Consider the following 20520-nt stretch of genomic DNA (forward strand, 5'->3'; position numbering starts at 1 on the left):
TCTGTAACCAACAGTCTGTAACCAACAGTCTGTAACCAACAGTCTGTAACCAACCGTCTGGAACCAACCGTCTGGAACCAACAGTCTGGAACCAACCGTCTGGAACCAACCGTCTGGAACCAACAGTCTGGAACCAACCGTCTGGAACCAAGCGTCTGTAACCAACCGTCTGTAACCAACCGTCTGGAACCAACCGTCTGGAACCAACCGTCTGGAACCAACCGTCTGGAACCAACCGTCTGGAACCAAAAGGACCTTGAACAGCTTCTAACACCAGGCCATACGACTGCTAAATAGTGAGTTAAACAGCTTCTAACACCAGGCCATAAGACTGCTAAATAGTGAGTTAAACAGCTTCTATCACCAGGCCATAAGACTGCTAAATAGTGAGTTAAACAGCTTCTATCACCAGGCCATAAGACTGCTAAATAGTGAGTTAAACAGCTTCTAACACCAGGCCATAAGACTGCTAAATAGTGAGTTAAACAGCTTCTATCACCAGGCCATACGACTGCTAAATAGTGAGTTAAACAGCTTCTATCACCAGGCCATAAGACTGCTAAATAGTGAGTTAAACAGCTTCTATCACCAGGCCATACGACTGCTAAATAGTGAGTTAAACAGCTTCTGACACCAGGCCATAAGACTGCTAAATAGTGAGTTAAACAGCTTCTGACACCAGGCCATACGACTGCTAAATAGTGAGTTAAACAGCTACTATCACCAGGCCATACGACTGCTAAATAGTGAGTTAAACAGCTTCTAACACCAGGCCATACGACTGCTAAATAGTGAGATGAATAGTTAACCAATAGCTACCCGGACTATCTGCATTGATCTTTTTGCACTAATTATTTTAACTCATCACATACCCAACAAAGGGTATATAACAAAGTATTGAGATAAACTTTTGTTATTGACCAAATACTTATTTTCCACCATAATTTGCAAATAAATTCATTAAAAATCCTACAATGTGATTTTCTGGATGTTTTCTCTCATTTTGTCTGTCATAGTTGAAGTGTACCTATGATGAAAATTACAGGCCTCTCTCATCTTTTTAAGTGGGAGAACTTGCACAATTGGGGTCTGAATAAATACTTTTTTGCCTCACTGTATATAGCCAAGTTATCACATCATTTATACGACAGTCAGCTAACCCATCTATATAGCCAAGTTATCACACATCATTTATATGAGTCAGCTAACCCATCTATATAGCCAAGTTATCACACGTCATTTATACAGTCAGCTAACCCATCTATTTTGCCAAGTTATCACACATCATTTATACAGTCAGCTAACCCATCTATATAGCCAAGTTATCACACATCATTTATACGACAGTCAGCTAACCCATCTATATAGCCAAGTTATCACACATCATTTATACGACAGTCAGCTAACCCATCTATATAGCCATGTTATCACATCATTTATACAGTCAGCTAACCCATCTATATAGCCATGATATCACATCATTTATACGACAGTCAGCTAACCCATCTATATAGCCAAGTTATCACACATCATTTATACGACAGTCAGCTAACCCATCTATATAGCCAAGTTATCACACATCATTTATACGACAGTCAGCTAACCCATCTATATAGCCATGTTATCACACATCATTTATACAGTCAGCTAACCCATCTATATAGTCAAGTTATCACACATCATTTATACGACAGTCAGCTAACCCATCTATATAGTCAAGTTATCACACATCATTTATACGACAGTCAGCTAACCCATCTATATAGCCAAGTTATCACACATCATTTATACGACAGTCAGCTAACCCATCTATATAGCCAAGTTATCACACATCATTTATACAACAGTCAGCTAACCCATCTATATAGTCAAGTTATCACACATCATTTATACGACAGTCAGCTAACCCATCTATATAGCCAAGTTATCACACATCATTTATACGACAGTCAGCTAACCCATCTATATAGCCAAGTTATCACACATCATTTATACGACAGTCAGCTAACCCATCTATATAGTCTCTGATCAGGCCCTACACCCAAGCAAGGGCACTGCGTTCATCCACCTCTGGCCTGCTCGCCTCCCTACCATTGAGGAAGTACAGTTCCCGCTCAGCCCAGTCAAAACTGTTCGCTGCTCTGGCCCCCCAATGGTGGAACAAACTCCCTCACGACGCCAGGACAGCGGAGTCAATCACCACCTTCCGGAGACACCTGAAACCCCACCTCTTCAAGGAATACCTAGGATAGGATAAGTAATCCTTCTCACCACCCCCCCCCTTAATGATTTAGATGCACTATTGTAAAGTGGCTGTTCCACTGGATGTCAGAAGGTGAATTCACCAATTTGTAAGTCGCTCTGGATAAGAGCGTCTGCTAAATGACTTAAATGTAAATGTAATATAGTCAAGTTATCACACATCATTTATACGACAGTCAGCTAACCCATCTATATAGCCAAGTTATCACACATCATTTATACGACAGTCAGCTAACCCATCTATATAGCCAAGTTATCACACATCATTTATACAGTCAGCTAACCCATCTATATAGCCATGATATCACATCATTTATACGACAGTCAGCTAACCCATCTATATAGCCAAGTTATCACACATCATTTATACGACAGTCAGCTAACCCATCGATATAGCCAAGTTATCACACATCATTTATACGACAGTCAGCTAACCCATCTATATAGTCAAGTTATCACACATCATTTATACGACAGTCAGCTAACCCATCTATATAGCCATGATATCACATCATTTATACGACAGTCAGCTAACCCATCTATATAGCCAAGTTATCACACATCATTTATACGACAGTCAGCTAACCCATCTATATAGCCATGTTATCACACATCATTTATACGACAGTCAGCTAACCCATCTATATAGCCATGATATCACATCATTTATACAGTCAGCTAACCCATCTATATAGCCATGATATCACATCATTTATACAGTCAGCTAACCCATCTATATAGCCAAGTTATCACGCACAATTGGCCCAGCGTCGTCCGGGTTAGAGGAGGGTTTGGCCTGCTGGGATGTTTCCTCCGACACATTGGTGCTTCTGGCTTCCAGGTTAAGCGAGCAGTATTCTTGTCAGTGTGGCTTGTCAGGGTCGTGTTTCGGAGGAGCGGCTCTCGACCCTCGCCTCTCCCGAGTCCATAGGGGAAATGCAGCGATGGGTCAAGACTGTAACTACCAATTGGAGAAAACGGGGTAAAAATATTATAATAATTCCCTCGTTATGTCGAGAAAAAATATGTTTTGTGGAGATCGAGATAAAATGCATCATCCATTAATTTGTTGAGATGAATGATCCCCACCTCATCAAGGAGACAACATGCAATCGTATGCTAGGAACAACGCAACTAACTTGGCTAGTCTTGTGAGCTAGCTAGCAAGCTAGCTTGTTATCTATGCTGATAGATTGCATAAATGATGTGTATGATTTAAAAAGGGACATGTTTTGTGGATAATATTTATAGTGGGTAAGCTCCATTCCTGATAGGCTCGTTCAGTAGATCATATCTGATCAGCCTATCAGAACAATGTACCCATCCTAGACCTAACATCTGGTGTGCCTGAGAGAGTCTGTAACCAACCGTCTGGAACCAACAGTCTGTAACCAACCGTCTGGAACCAACCGTCTGTAACCAACCGTCTGTAACCAACCGTCTGGAACCAACAGTCTGGAACCAACCGTCTGGAACCAACCGTCTGGAACCAACCGTCTGGAACCAACCGTCTGGAACCAACCGTCTGGAACCAACCGTCTGGAACCAACCGTCTGGAACCAACCGTCTGGAACCAACAGTCTGGAACCAACCGTCTGGAACCAACCGTCTGGAACCAACCGTCTGGAACCAACCGTCTGGAACCAACCGTCTGGAACCAACCGTCTGGAACCAACAGTCTGGAACCAACAGTCTGGAACCAACCGTCTGGAACCAACCGTCTGGAACCAACCGTCTGGAACCAACCGTCTGTAACCAACCGTCTGTAACCAACCGTCTGTAACCAACCGTCTGGAACCAACAGTCTGTAACCAACCGTCTGGAACCAACCGTCTGTAACCAACAGTCTGGAACCAAAAGGACTTTGAACAGCTTCTATCACCAGGCCATACGACTGCTAATTAGTGAGTTAAACAGCTTCTATCACCTGGCCATAAGACTGCTAAATAGTGAGTTAAACAGCTTCTATCACCTGGCCATATGACTGCTAAATAGTGAGTTAAACAGCTTCTATCACCAGGCCATAAGACTGCTAAATAGTGAGTTAAACAGCTTCTATCACCAGGCCATACGACTGCTAAATAGTGAGTTAAACAGCTTCTATCACCAGGCCATACGACTGCTAAATAGTGAGTTAAACAGCTTCTAACACCAGGCCATACGACTGCTAAATAGTGAGATGAATAGTTAACCAATAGCTACCCGGACTATCTGCATTGATCTTTTTGCACTAATTATTTTAACTCATCACATACCCAACAAAGGGTATATAACAAAGTATTGAGATAAACTTTTGTTATTGACCAAATACTTATTTTCCACCATAATTTGCAAATAAATTCATTAAAAATCCTACAATGTGATTTTCTGGATGTTTTCTCTCATTTTGTCTGTCATAGTTGAAGTGTACCTATGATGAAAATTACAGGCCTCTCTCATCTTTTTAAGTGGGAGAACTTGCACAATTGGGGTCTGAATAAATACTTTTTTGCCCCACTGTATATAGCCAAGTTATCACATCATTTATACGACAGTCAGCTAACCCATCTATATAGCCAAGTTATCACACATCATTTATATGAGTCAGCTAACCCATCTATATAGCTAAGTTATCACACATCATTTATATGAGTCAGCTAACCAATCTATATAGCCAAGTTATCACACGTCATTTATACAGTCAGCTAACCCATCTATATAGCCAAGTTATCACACATCATTTATACAGTCAGCTAACCCATCTATATAGCCAAGTTATCACACATCATTTATATGAGTCAGCTAACCCATCTATATAGCCATGATATCACATCATTTATACAGTCAGCTAACCCATCTATATAGCCAAGTTATCACACATCATTTATATGAGTCAGCTAACCCATCTATATAGCCAAGTTATCACACGTAATTTATACAGTCAGCTAACCCATCTATATAGCCAAGATATCACACATCATTTATATGAGTCAGCTAACCCATCTATATAGCCAAGTTATCACACGTAATTTATACAGTCAGCTAACCCATCTATATAGCCAAGTTATCACACATCATTTATATGAGTCAGCTAACCCATCTATATAGCCAAGTTATCACACATCATTTATACGACAGTCAGCTAACCCATCTATATAGCCAAGTTATCACGCATCATTTATACGACAGTCAGCTAACCCATCTATATAGTCAAGTTATCACACATCATTTATACGACAGTCAGCTAACCCATCTATATAGTCAAGTTATCACACATCATTTATACGACAGTCAGCTAACCCATCTATATAGTCAAGTTATCACACATCATTTATACGACAGTCAGCTAACCCATCTATATAGTCAAGTTATCACGCATCATTTATACAGTCAGCTAACCCATCTATATAGTCAAGTTATCACACATCATTTATACAGTCAGCTAACCCATCTATATAGCCAAGTTATCACACATCATTTATACGACAGTCAGCTAACCCATCTATATAGCCATGATATCACATCATTTATACGACAGTCAGCTAACCCATCTATATAGCCAAGTTATCACACATCATTTATACGACAGTCAGCTAACCCATCTATATAGCCAAGATATCACATCATTTATACGACAGTCAGCTAACCCATCTATATAGCCATGATATCACATCATTTATACAGTCAGCTAACCCATCTATATAGCCATGATATCACATCATTTATACAGTCAGCTAACCCATCTATATAGCCATGATATCACATCATTTATACGACAGTCAGCTAACCCATCTATATAGCCAAGTTATCACACATCATTTATACGACAGTCAGCTAACCCATCTATATAGCCATGATATCACATCATTTATACAGTCAGCTAACCCATCTATATAGTCAAGTTATCACACATCATTTATACAGTCAGCTAACCCATCTATATAGTCAAGTTATCACACATCATTTATACAGTCAGCTAACCCATCTATATAGCCATGATATCACATCATTTATACGACAGTCAGCTAACCCATCTATATAGCCATGTTATCACATCATTTATACGACAGTCAGCTAACCCATCTATATAGCCATGTTATCACATCATTTATACGACAGTCAGTTAACCCATCTATATAGCCATGTTATCACATCATTTATACGACAGTCAGCTAACCCATCTATATAGCCAAGTTATCACACATCATTTATACGACAGTCAGCTAACCCATCTATATAGCCATGATATCACATCATTTATACGACAGTCAGCTAACCCATCTATATAGCCAAGTTATCACACATCATTTATACAGTCAGCTAACCCATCTATATAGCCAAGTTATCACACATCATTTATATGAGTCAGCTAACCCATCTATATAGCCATGATATCACATCATTTATACAGTCAGCTAACCCATCTATATAGCCAAGTTATCACACATATATTATTTATTATTATATATTATCATTTATATGAGTCAGCTAACCCATCTATATAGCCAAGTTATCACACGTAATTTATACAGTCAGCTAACCCATCTATATAGCCAAGTTATCACACATCATTTATATGAGTCAGCTAACCCATCTATATAGCACAGTTATCACACGTAATTTATACAGTCAGCTAACCCATCTATATAGCCAAGATATCACACATCATTTATATGAGTCAGCTAACCCATCTATATAGCCAAGTTATCACACGTAATTTATACAGTCAGCTAACCCATCTATATAGCCAAGTTATCACACATCATTTATATGAGTCAGCTAACCCATCTATATAGCCAAGTTATCACACATCATTTATACGACAGTCAGCTAACCCATCTATATAGCCAAGTTATCACACATCATTTATACGACAGTCAGCTAACCCATCTATATAGTCAAGTTATCACACATCATTTATACGACAGTCAACTAACCCATCTATATAGTCAAGTTATCACACATCATTTATACGACAGTCAGCTAACCCATCTATATAGTCAAGTTATCACACATCATTTATACGACAGTCAGCTAACTCATCTATATAGTCAAGTTATCACGCATCATTTATACAGTCAGCTAACCCATCTATATAGTCAAGTTATCACACATCATTTATACAGTCAGCTAACCCATCTATATAGCCAAGTTATCACACATCATTTATACGACAGTCAGCTAACCCATCTATATAGCCATGATATCACATCATTTATACGACAGTCAGCTAACCCATCTATATAGCCAAGTTATCACACATCATTTATACGACAGTCAGCTAACCCATCTATATAGCCAAGATATCACATCATTTATACGACAGTCAGCTAACCCATCTATATAGCCATGATATCACACCATTTATACAGTCAGCTAACCCATCTATATAGCCATGATATCACATCATTTATACAGTCAGCTAACCCATCTATATAGCCATGATATCACATCATTTATACGACAGTCAGCTAACCCATCTATATAGCCAAGTTATCACACATCATTTATACGACAGTCAGCTAACCCATCTATATAGCCATGATATCACATCATTTATACAGTCAGCTAACCCATCTATATAGTCAAGTTATCACACATCATTTATACAGTCAGCTAACCCATCTATATAGTCAAGTTATCACACATCATTTATACAGTCAGCTAACCCATCTATATAGCCATGATATCACATCATTTATACGACAGTCAGCTAACCCATCTATATAGCCATGTTATCACATCATTTATACGACAGTCAGCTAACCCATCTATATAGCCATGTTATCACATCATTTATACGACAGTCAGTTAACCCATCTATATAGCCATGTTATCACATCATTTATACGACAGTCAGCTAACCCATCTATATAGCCAAGTTATCACACATCATTTATACGACAGTCAGCTAACCCATCTATATAGCCATGATATCACATCATTTATACGACAGTCAGCTAACCCATCTATATAGCCAAGTTATCACACATCATTTATACGACAGTCAGCTAACCCATCTATATAGCCATGATATCACATCATTTATACGACAGTCAGCTAACCCATCTATATAGCCATGATATCACATCATTTATACGACAGTCAGCTAACCCATCTATATAGCCATGTTATCACATCATTTATACGACAGTCAGCTAACCCATCTATATAGCCATGTTATCACATCATTTATACGACAGTCAGCTAACCCATCTATATAGCCAAGTTATCACACATCATTTATACGACAGTCAGCTAACCCATCTATATAGCCAAGATATCACATCATTTATACGACAGTCAGCTAACCCATCTATATAGCCATGATATCACATCATTTATACGACAGTCAGCTAACCCATCTATATAGCCAAGTTATCACACATCATTTATATGAGTCAGCTAACCCATCTATATAGTCAAGTTATCACACATCATTTATACAGTCAGCTAACCCATCTATATAGTCAAGTTATCACACATCATTTATACGACAGTCAGCTAACCCATCTATATAGCCAAGTTATCACACATCATTTATACAGTCAGCTAACCCATCTATATAGTCATGATATCACACATCATTTATACAGTCAGCTAACCCATCTATATAGCCAAGATATCACATCATTTATACAGTCAGCTAACCCATCTATATAGCCATGTTATCACACATCATTTATACGACAGTCAGCTAACCCATCTATATAGCCAAGTTATCCATTATTTCTCTTTTCTCTCTGCATTGTTGTGAAGGTCTGTCAGGAAGCATTTCACTGTTATGTCTACAACTGTTGTCTACCAAGCAGGTGACGATAACATTTTGACATGTTTCTTTTTGGAAATACTTTATACGTACAGTCTAATTGCTAGCCTGTGTGGGTAGAAACATGTGCCATCATGCCACTCTATGACATGTTAGGCAGGACTGACAAATGCTTGTGCCATCATGCCATCTTGGTAGATGCTTGTGCCATCATGCAACTCTATGATATTGACATGTTAGGCATGACTGACAAGGAGTTGACATTATAGCACAGACAGATGTGGGTCCATGCTACCTCATTGCAGATGATACTAGGAAGAGAAAGAAAGGGGGAGTCATCAAGATCAATCAATAATTCAAACAGTGATTGGAGGTCAAGTGTGTCAGGTTACCGAAAAGACTGAGGTGGCAGCAATATCATGTCCTTGGAGTGTTGAGAGACAGACGAGGGATCCCAAATAACACCCTCTTCCCTATATAGTGCGCTACTTTAGACCTGAGCCCTATGGGACTAGGGTGCCATTTGGGATCCACACCCAGTCACATGACTGTCAAGTGTAGGCCTAGTGATGGTCACTGTCTAAAAGAACTTCTACCCAAAAAAGGACTTTCCCTTGCTGTCCTTTCGTAAAGGCAGTGGGCTTTCTATTAGAGACAAGACCAAGATAAATGTATGACAATAGGCCCTAAATTCCCAATCTGGCCCTCAAACATCACGGTCACCTAATAATCCCCAGTTTACAATTTGCTCATTCATCCCCCTCCTCTCCCCTGTAACTATTCTCCAGGTCGTTGCTGTAAATGAGAACATTTTCTCAGTCAACTTACCTGGTAAAATAACGGATAAATAAATAAAAATAAAAAACATATTCTGAGGACACATACTATCTATTGGAGTACAGTTTCGGTCAATAACTTGCTCAAACTCAATTTTCTTATAGGTCTATATTTGCCAGAGTCATTACCCTCTTGCCCAGAGGTGGACATCCCTCCTTCAATAGATACATGCCTTGTTCTCCTAAGTGTGCAGGCTTGTGTTCCAACCCTGCTTGAACACACCTGATATCAGCTTCTCATCAGGACCTAGGCTATATCAGCTGAATCATTCAAATATGTTGGAGCTGGAACAAAAAGCACATCCACCAGGCTCTGCAGGAACGAGCTCGACCACTCACGCAGATGCCTTTATAGCGCACTATGGGAACAGGGTCCCGTTAGGGATCCATACATCTTGGTCCCGTTTCTCACTTGATCTGCAGACCACGGACACCATCAGCAACTTCACAGACCACTAACACCATCATCAACTTCACAGACCCTGGACACCATCAGCAACTTCACAGACCCTGGACACCATCAGCAACTTCACAGACACTGGACACCATCAGCAACTTCACACACCACGGACACCATCATCAACTTCACAGACCACTAACACCATCATCAACTTCACAGACCCTGGACACCATCAGCAACTTCACAGACCCTGGACACCATCAGCAACTTCACAGACCCTGGACACCATCATCAACTTCACAGACCCTGGACACCATCATCAACTTCACAGACCCTGGACACCATCAGCAACTTCACAGACCACGGACACCATCATCAACTTCACAGACCCTGGACACCATCATCAACTTCACAGACCCTGGACACCATCAGCAACTTCACAGACCCTGGACACCATCATCAACTTCACAGACCCTGGACACCATCAGCAACTTCACAGACCCTGGACACCATCAGCAACTTCACAGACCCTGGACACCATCATCAACTTCACAGACCCTGGACACCATCAGCAACTTCACAGACCACGGACACCATCAGCAACTTCACAGACCACGGACACCATCATCAACTTCACAGACCCTGGACACCATCAGCAACTTCACAGACCCTGGACACCATCAGCAACTTCACAGACCCTGGACACCATCATCAACTTCACAGACCCTGGACACCATCAGCTACTTCACAGACCCTGGACACCATCATCAACTTCACAGACCCTGGACACCATCAGCTACTTCACAGACCCTGGACACCATCAGCAACTTCACAGACCACGGACACCATCAGCAACTTCACAGACCAAGGACACCATCAGCAACTTCACTTGCAATAAATAAGAATTTCAACCATACTCACTGAGAACACTGCATTCTGGAGTCCAAAGGGAATGGGCGTGAGTCTTGCTAAGGCCACCACTTTGAGTCCACTCCCCCCCTCCACCACCCGTATTACAGCACTGAGCTGTTCAGAGTTCCCCACCTTGTTGACCACCCAGTCCGTCAACAGTCTCTTACACACCAGGTGAGCCACGAAGGTACCTATGAGCACCCCCACCATCACCAGTCCCATACCCAGCACGAAGCCGTAGAGGTATCCCGCAGCCACGTTCAGTACGATGTACCCCCAGCCGAATGGGAAGGACACAATGATCAGAGCAACTATGAACAGCAAGGCTCCAACCAGGCTGTCCAAGCTCTCCACCCAGAGAAGAAGGTCCTTGAGGTACTGTCGGACTAGAGCCACGGAGGAGAAGCACACAGCTGTCAGAATGCAAGCCAGGAGGCTGCTCTTGAAGCAACACGTGGTAATACAACACTGGTGTCTGAACTCCCTGTTGGTGGCGCCACCGGTGAATGACACGCCAGTGTCAACGATGCTCTCCGGGTCTCCATCAGACTTGCCGACGGCGCCTCCTCTCTCGTCAAAGGTGTTGCATATCAAGAGGTCAATTTTATCGCAGTCGTCCGGGGAGGGTCTGTGGAGCCAGCGTTTCAGCTGGATCTGTCCTTTGACAGCGACGTGTTTCAGTACTTTTACGGCGACCTGCAGGGATGGTGGCGCAGGGCCCCACATGACTGTCCTTACAACGGAGTCTCGAGAAGATAAACGAGTCGCTCTGATGGTGGTGCTCAGATTAACGATGAGCGTTGCAACTTCAATACGACCGTTTCCATTGTAGAAACGATAAAAGCTTGAACATAAAATAGGATGACAACTGAGAAAGATAAGGAGGGTAAAAAACGTGCTGACACAGAGGTTATCGATGTCTTCTGTGCTGCGGACCCATCACTTAGTACAGAGGACAATTGTTTACATAGACTTGAAAAATAACGATGATTCCAGTTGCCATGGTACAAATCCTCCTCCAGTGGGACAGTTATCTTGTGTTCACCAATTGGGAGACATGCAGTTCAATGATTATAATTACCGTTCACATCGCCTAGGAGTCAAACGTCATAAATTAGGAAACGGCAGCAGCAAACTGACAACAAAGTCACGTTATTACAAAAAAAAAAAACGTGTTTACTATTCGTATAGATACAAAACGGTTGCAAGATGAATCCGTGCAAGACTTTTGCAAGTCTTCGGTCCTATTTGGTAAAACGTTGCAGCGGGTTTCTACTCCACTTTACGAGCTGCTGTGTGGTCAAAGTCCTGGAAATTCATTCCGACACGCGATTCGCCCGAAAAAAACTCCTTATTTTCTCTTCCCGGGGCAAAGTGATAACCGGAGCACCGACGTCAGTCTGACAGCCAACTACGTGTTATATCTCGCTTCATCCAGAATAGTAAGTGCTGAGCGACGCTACATGCTACTGATACACCAGATACGGCTCTGTTTATTTCCCACAATGCCAAGAACCAGACTACTGCCGTTCTGGACCAATCAGGCAACGAGTCTGGTACATGGCGAACACATAACATTTCAATGTTTCAAGGGACGGTTATAACAGGCACAATTGTGTTATTCATTTGTATTTTATATATCTGTATTAGTATTTATTCATGTTTTGTCAATTCTGTTGTTTGGTAGTGTCAATAAAGTCAGCAAGTTCTGTATTTGAAAAACAGTTTGTTTAGTTCGTTAGGTTCACAAATGTCAACACATGTTCACTTGACAGTTTTCCATTATCAAGTGAGACTTCATTCCTCAGATAGATGCATGTAATTCTTAGCAGACACAACTCAGTCTACAGTAGGTATTATCAACAAGATGTCCAAGTTCAGGCAAAGAAGAACAAGTCTGAATAGCCCCCTGGTCAAAAGTAGTGCCCGATTTAGGTAATAAGGGGGCCATTTAGGACATAAACAATGATAAAACAAGTGGCCTCGTACTAAACTTTACGCTTTGATAAACCTAGAATGTGGATTATTATTGTATATAAAGTCTAAATCAAATATCCCCATAAATTCATTGTGATCCACTTCAGGTCCTCGATCCTGAAGATAATTCAACATTCAAACCTAAAATAATTCTTAGTCAATATTTCATTAGACAAGCTCAGCGGTAAGTCGATTTCTGTTCTTTGATTCAAATAATGTTTAATCGTATCTAAACCCTCTCGAGTAGAAATAGTTTATCTGATATATTGAGAACATTTTTCTTCATTTGGTCAGGTGGTGATGATCCTGAATTGCAGGACGCCATCCGTGATATTTACATTCGTATCAGACAAAGAACATATTACATTTTTTTTGGATGTTTTGGTTAACAAAGATGGCAATAACCATAGAGGTATCCCGCAGCCACGTTCAGTAGGATGTACCCCCAACCGAATGGGAAGGACACAATGATCAGAGGAACTATGAACAGCAAGGCTCCAACCAGGCTGTCCAAGCTCTCCACCCAGAGAAGAAGGTCCTTGAGGTACTGTCGGACTAGAGCCACGGAGGAGAAACACTTGTACTGTACTTGTACACTTGAGGTGTATAGAAAATAACGGATGGAAATCAGCTGCTGTTTAAGATGAAGGCGGACAAGCAGGATTTTTTTATGACCTTATTTCTATAATAGGACGACGTTCATTCTGATTTCATTCACCCAGTTCAATGTAACATCGGTTGATACAACCTAGACTACGAATGAAAGTTTGCAACGTTAGGTTCACACAGGTCGAGATAAATATTTGAGGTGACAGTGACACTTTCAATACCGCCTTGCACACTCTTACCTGTATCTAGCTGATCTAGTGTGTAATCATTAATCCAGAGTTTCTATTGGACAGATTTAGGTATGTTTATCTCCATTTCATTCCGTTTGTTTACGTTTAAGAAACGTTTTTCAACAGAATCGGCAGAATCAATACACCACTGATCACACGCAAATACAGTTCACTTTTATAGGCAGACAAACAGCTCGTTGTATTTCTTCACACATCTGCACTCTCTCACATTTTCCCTTTGCTTGTGGACTTCAATGCACAACACAGCAGCTGTCTGACTAGGCGAAAAAACCTTTCCAAGCCAAACCTCCATATAATAACCGCTACCTACATCGATGTCACCATATTAGCCAGAGTAACGTCATAGTCAACATATCTACTCGAACTAACTTGTTAGTAAACCCGCTACAATCATGCAGTACAGTGTACAGTCAGTAAGCAGTTTAGCAGTTACTCCAGCAGGCCCCAGTGGCAATACATTAGTAAAACCAAAAGCTCACCTTGACTTGGAAGAGTTCCAGTGTTGGACAGTCATAGCCAGCTAGCTAACATAGCATCCCTCTGTTATAGCCAGCTAGCTAACATAGCATCCCTCTGTTATAGCCAGCTAGCTAACATAGCATCCTTCTGTTATAGCCAGCTAGGTAACATAGCATCCTTATGTTATAGCCAGCTAGGTAACATAGCATCCCTCTGTTATAGCCAGCTAGGTTACATAGCATCCCTCTGTTATAGCCAGCTAGGTAACATAGCATCCCTCTGTTATAGCCAGCTAGGTAACATAGCATCCCTCTGTTATAGCCAGCTAGGTAACATAGCATCCTTCTGTTATAGCTGGCTAGGTAACATAGCATCCTTCTGTTATAGCCAGCTAGGTAACATAGCATCCCTCTGTTATAGCCAGCTAGGTAACATAGCATCCCTCTGTTATAGCCAGCTAGGTAACATAGCATCCCTCTGTTATAGCCAGCTAGGTAACATAGCATCCCTCTGTTATAGCCAGCTAGCTAACATAGCATCATTCTGTTATAGCCAGCTAGGTAACATAGCATCCTTATGTTATAGCCAGCTAGGTAACATAGCATCCCTCTGTTATAGCCAGCTAGCTAACATAGCATCCCTCTGTTATAGCCTGCTAGCAACATTGCATCCCTCTGTAATAGCCAGCTAGGTAACATAGCATCCCTCTGTTATAGCCAGCTAGGCAACATAGCATCCCTCTGTTATAGCCAGCTAGGTAACATAGCATCCTTCTGTTATAGCCAGCTAGCTAACATAGCATCCTTCTGTTATAGCCAGCTAGGTAACATAGCATCCCTCTGTTATAGCCAGCTAGGTAACATAGCATCTTTCTGTTATAGCCAGCTAGGTAACATAGCATCCTTATGTTATAGCCAGCTAGGTAACATAGCATCCCTCTGTTATAGCCAGCTAGGTAACATAGCATCCCTCTGTTATAGCCAGCTAGCTAACATAGCATACCTCTGTTATAGCCAGCTAGCTAACATAGCATCCCTCTGTTATAGCCAGCTAGCTAACATAGCATCCCTCTGTTATAGCCTGCTAGCAACATAGCATCCCTCTGTTATAGCCAGCTAGGTAACGTAGCATCCCTCTGTTTGAGCCAGGTGTTTGAGTAGGCTAAAATAGCTAGCTGCATTTGTTAGCTAAGTAAGTGAAAGTGATATTTTTTAAAACAAAATATAGCTAGCTCTCTTTCTTTTTCTTGCTTCTCCTTCATTCTTAAAATGAATTTGTTCAACACTGTTAAACTATTGTCTTTCTCTCTCTTTTTTCATGCACTGCAGTGGTAGCTAGCTGTAGCTTATGCTTTCAGTAGTAGTTTCATTCTCTGATTCTTTTATTGGGTGGAAAACATGTCAGTTCGTGCTGCAAGAGCTCTGATAGGTTTGAGGATGTCCTCCGGAAGTTGTCATAATTACTGTGTAAGTCTATGGAAGGGGGTGAGAACCAAGAGCCTCCTAGGTTTTGTGTTGAAGTCACTGTACCAAGAGGAGGATGGAAGCTATCTGTCCTCCTGCTACACCATGATGCTACCCTACAGAGTGCTGTTTAGGCTACTGTAGACCTTCATTACAAAACAGTGTGTTTTAATACATTATTTGGTGACAGGGTAACTTTTTAAATGTTTCACTATTTTTATTTTTAAGATATTGACTGAGGAAGATGGTCCTCCACTGATATATATATATACATTTCTTCATTTCAGCAGTTATCTTCATTGAAATAGTTTACCATATGGCCAACTCCTTCGCATTATGCGCTTTTGTGACTCTGATTTATCCTTTGATGTAGATGCCAAATATGTATGTGAACGATTAAAAACAAGGGGGTATAAATAATAATTATTGGAATTGCCTTATTAAGAGAGTAAGACAGACTGTGCTGCATGCATTATGCTAACCATGTCAAATGAATCCCTCTGAAACTTTGGTGTCCACTACATGTAACCGATGTGAAATGGTTAGCTAGTTAGCGGTGGTGCTCACTAATAGCGTTTCAATCGGTGACGTCACTTGCTCTGAGATCTTGGAAGTAGTTGTTTCATTTGCAAAGAATCCAAACAGTACATCTCTCCACAATAGTGTATCATAAATGTGTTCAATTATAAACCTACTGATGTCTTGCCACAGTTTGCTTACATACAATGCCAAAAAAGATGCAACACCGTTTCTGGGTGGTCATTACAAAAGGAGCAATTTGAGTTGATGTTTTCCTTAAACTTCTTCATATAGTGGTTGGTAGGATAATATTTATGAATAATTTTAAAGGAAACTTCCTTCATTTTGTTAACAAGTAGGTATGTGTGTGGCAACATCCATACTTTTTTCCAACAGATATTATCAATAAATCCATTCCAATAAGGCATGACATAAGGTATAGATACAACATCCTGCTGAAACAAGGATCGTATCGCTCTGTTGTTGAATGGACCAAAAGAGAACCAAATCTCTCCTACTGATGAGTCAACAGGGTTAATGGAAGGTAGGCTCTGAGGGTCAGGTCTTAACCATTCCTGAATAATAAAGCAACACCTGAGGGAATGGTATCTAAAACAATTGCAAAATCTTTAGGTGTTACAGGGACCTGTTTGGATTCTTTACATACAATAGAAATAAGCGGAATCATTTTTATGTAATTAATTTCATTATTCTTTTGGCCAAATTTCATATACACAAATGTAAATTTACAAACAGAAAACCACATTTTCGTACCCTACAAAAAGAAATTGAACTGTATTTTAAGACGGTTAAATGCTCTACTAACAAAAAAGCTGTTAGAATTGTAAGTATATGCATGTCCCTTATTAAGGTCCTTGTGTAATTGTAATGTGATATTGTACCCCCTAGCTCGATTGTCTTTTGTTTGTAATCCATGTATGCTTGTATTCCCTCATATGCTTTATGTATTGATTTGATATATATATAAATATATAAAGTTGTTTCATTTGCTCTGCAAGGGCCGCGGCTTTTGTGGCGCGATGGGTAACGATGCTTCGAGGGTGGCTGGATCGAGCCCAGTCAGGGGCGAGGAGAGGGACGGAAGTTAAACTGTTACATACAGTCCCATTTCAAGATCGACCAAGGAAGTGGTTAATAGACGTTTTGCTATAAAGAGACCCTCAAATTTACGGCATTGTTAAATCGGATTAGCCTAAGAAAAAAAGCATCGTATTTCATGTCTATCATTCCTGATGGTAATTTCTCTTGTCACAACTGTGTCCACTGTTATGTCATGATCTCTTTATCCATCCACGTTCAGAGCATTACATTATTAAAAAGGCAATGCCTTTATATGACCATGTATTGCAATGTGAAACATGTATTTCTAGATTAAACACTGATTCAGTTTGGTGAAATAGTGACTGTATGATTTTGTGTGTTGTACTTATTAGTCAATTGAAAATGTGCTTAGAGTTTTGAAACAACTCTCTTTTTTGATGATCTGTCTGAGTTTTTAGTAAGAGTTGTTAAAATGTTCTACGTGCTTGTGAAAATTGCACCAAAGCGACAAAAAAAAGTAAATGTTCTGTTTACTCTGATATAATCTGTGGAATTTATGTTTGTGTGCATTCTATTAAAACACCACTTGAGATCGCTGTTGTACAGGCTTCTTTTACAGCGTTAACATCTCCCCTTGAGTTCTCACGTCTCACAACAGTCAGTCGTGTTGCTCCTGAATATCTCGTTTTAAATCACAGAGGAGGAACTCTGTGTATATTAGTAGCAGACTACTAATGTAAAATGTGTCTGGGAAAAAAAGTAGGAAGAGGTGAGACTGTTCTAAGAAAAAGTCCCGAGGCCTGTAGATTATGTTTATGTATTTGTCAGATCACAACCTGTTTCAGGCCATCTGGTCCTTATTCCGAAATCACTCACAAAATACACGCTTGCTAAATACATTTGATCATTCACCTAAATAGAGTAGGCTACATTAAAAAAAAATATATATATATTTGTAAGGTATCTTGTAAGATTACATTTACCATCATCACTATCAAATAACATTAGCATTTGCTTACATTGTGAAATAAAATACGTAAGTCATCACACATCAACACTAATTAGGATCCATTATGGCCTGCCTATTATGACTTGTTGAAATGTAAAAAATAAAAATAAACAATAGTGCTACATTTTTTTTAACGTAACATCATTATAAGAAACAAATAATTATCCTCATTGGGATGCAAGCGACATGCTGAAACATAGTTACAGCAGCCCACTGCTCAACATCGCCGTCTTTCCCCTTTTATGACGGAAAAAACGCCTTCCCTCCCGCCGCACCTTCTATCGAGACGCGCAACGGCAACCTGTAGAACGCAACGCGAGTTGAAATGCACAGCGGTAGCGGTTGTATGAATTCAGTCGGAACATATCAGCTGATCTTTAGGTCGTTTTTTTCTCGTTGACTTTTAGACTGGATTCATTCAACTAGTTTATTACCAACATAAAAAAAGATCAGCTGTAAAATGGATTGTTCTTCTGAGGCGGTGCAGTTGCTTTCGGATGAAGCCACCGCTCCAATGGAATTGAAAAAGGGAATGTCCATATTCCTGGATGTAAGTACTATGTATGACTTGAGGCATGCGGTCTTCATCCAGAAACATGTATTGTTAACGTTATTCCCCTTGATACTGTGACTGTGAGACCGCAGGCTATAGTTTAATCAACAGGGAAAACAGAATGCCTAGCAGTTTTGCCAAGTTTCAAATAACTTCTCGATAGACTAATCGATAAAGAAATGTATTCAGAATTTTTTAACTGATTTTACATACCTCTCTTAATTTAAGCAGGACAAATGCAATGCATTTCATCGGCAAAATTCAGTAATATTTCCAATCCGTCCTTCTTGGCGATGATGTTTCATTTATAGGCTAGCTACTTTGTCTTATGTAACTCATGGATTCATTATTTGTATCGCTATATATTCCATACATGTATACGTTTATTTATGTATACTTACACTATATCTATTCAATGCCGTATATTATGTAACACACAGATGACTGATTTGACACGTTTTGTTACACTATTCTGTGCCTGTAAAATCCCCAAAGGGTCTGTCTGCTGGCAGGGCTGGCGAGCACCAGACGTGTTCAGTTCACACAGTGTTATAAAGTGAATTCATGTGTGCCACCCTATTCCCTATATAGTGCACCACATTTAACCAAAATTAGTGCACTGTGTGGGGAATAGGGTGCCATTTGGGAGTAGGGCAAAAGTTGACCTTTTCCCGTTAATGCATCACCTGCTGGGTGCGTCATAGTTGTTTGACCATCATTTGGCGTGTTAGCACTTCTAACTCATTCTCACCAATACTTGCTGCTCCAATTAGCTGATTTCACACGATCCCTACAGATCTTTATAATGTATTTGCTATATAAATAATGGACATATTTTGTAGGCTATAGACAGGTTGGTGCACAACTATGGTTCAAAAACAGACAGGGTTGTGGGGTTAAAACAGACTGGGTTGTGGGGTAAAACAGACTGGGTTGTGGGGTTAAAACAGACTGGGTTGTGGGGTTAAAACAGACTGGGTTGTGGGGTTAAAACAGACTGGGTTGTGGGGTTAAAACAGACTGGGTTGTGGGGTTAAAACAGACTGGGTTGTGGGGTTAAACAGACAGGGTTGTGGGGCAAAACAGACAGGGTTGTGGGGTAAAACAGACAGGGTTGTGGGGTTAAAACAGACAGGGTTGTGGGGTAAAACAGACTGGGTTGTGGGGCAAAACAGACAGGGTTGTGGGGTAAAACAGACAGGGTTGTGGGGCAAAACAGACTGGGTTGTGGGGCTAAACAGACTGGGTTGTGGGGTTAAACAGACTGGGTTGTGGGGTTAAAACAGACTGGGTTGTGGGGTTAAACAGACTGGGTTGTGGGGTTAAAACAGACTGGGTTGTGGGGTTAAACAGACAGGGTTGTGGGGTTAAAACAGACTGGGTTGTGGGGTTAAACAGACTGGGTTGTGGGGTTAAAACAGACAGGGTTGTGGGGTAAAACAGACTGGGTTGTGGGGTAA

General features: G+C 40.6%; 2 protein-coding genes across 2 annotated transcripts in view; one reads left to right on the forward strand and one right to left on the reverse strand.

Moving 5' to 3' along the window:
* Positions 1 to 12633, reverse strand: part of LOC135551658 (transmembrane protein 64-like) — a 28248-nt gene extending 15615 nt beyond the window's left edge. The window contains exon 1 of the mRNA XM_064982837.1: positions 11168 to 12633. Within this exon, the coding sequence (XP_064838909.1) occupies positions 11168 to 11884 (717 nt within the window). The 5' untranslated portion in view covers positions 11885 to 12633. The remainder of the gene's footprint in view (positions 1 to 11167) is intronic.
* A 6221-nt stretch (positions 12634 to 18854) lies between these two features.
* Positions 18855 to 20520, forward strand: part of necab1 (N-terminal EF-hand calcium binding protein 1) — a 162638-nt gene continuing 160972 nt past the window's right edge. Inside the window, exon 1 of the mRNA XM_064982557.1 lies at positions 18855 to 19057. Within this exon, the coding sequence (XP_064838629.1) occupies positions 18968 to 19057 (90 nt within the window). The 5' untranslated portion in view covers positions 18855 to 18967. The remainder of the gene's footprint in view (positions 19058 to 20520) is intronic.

This window comes from Oncorhynchus masou, chromosome 13 (genome assembly GCF_036934945.1).
Source record: "Oncorhynchus masou masou isolate Uvic2021 chromosome 13, UVic_Omas_1.1, whole genome shotgun sequence".
In the NCBI taxonomy this organism is placed as follows: Eukaryota; Metazoa; Chordata; class Actinopteri; order Salmoniformes; family Salmonidae; genus Oncorhynchus; species Oncorhynchus masou.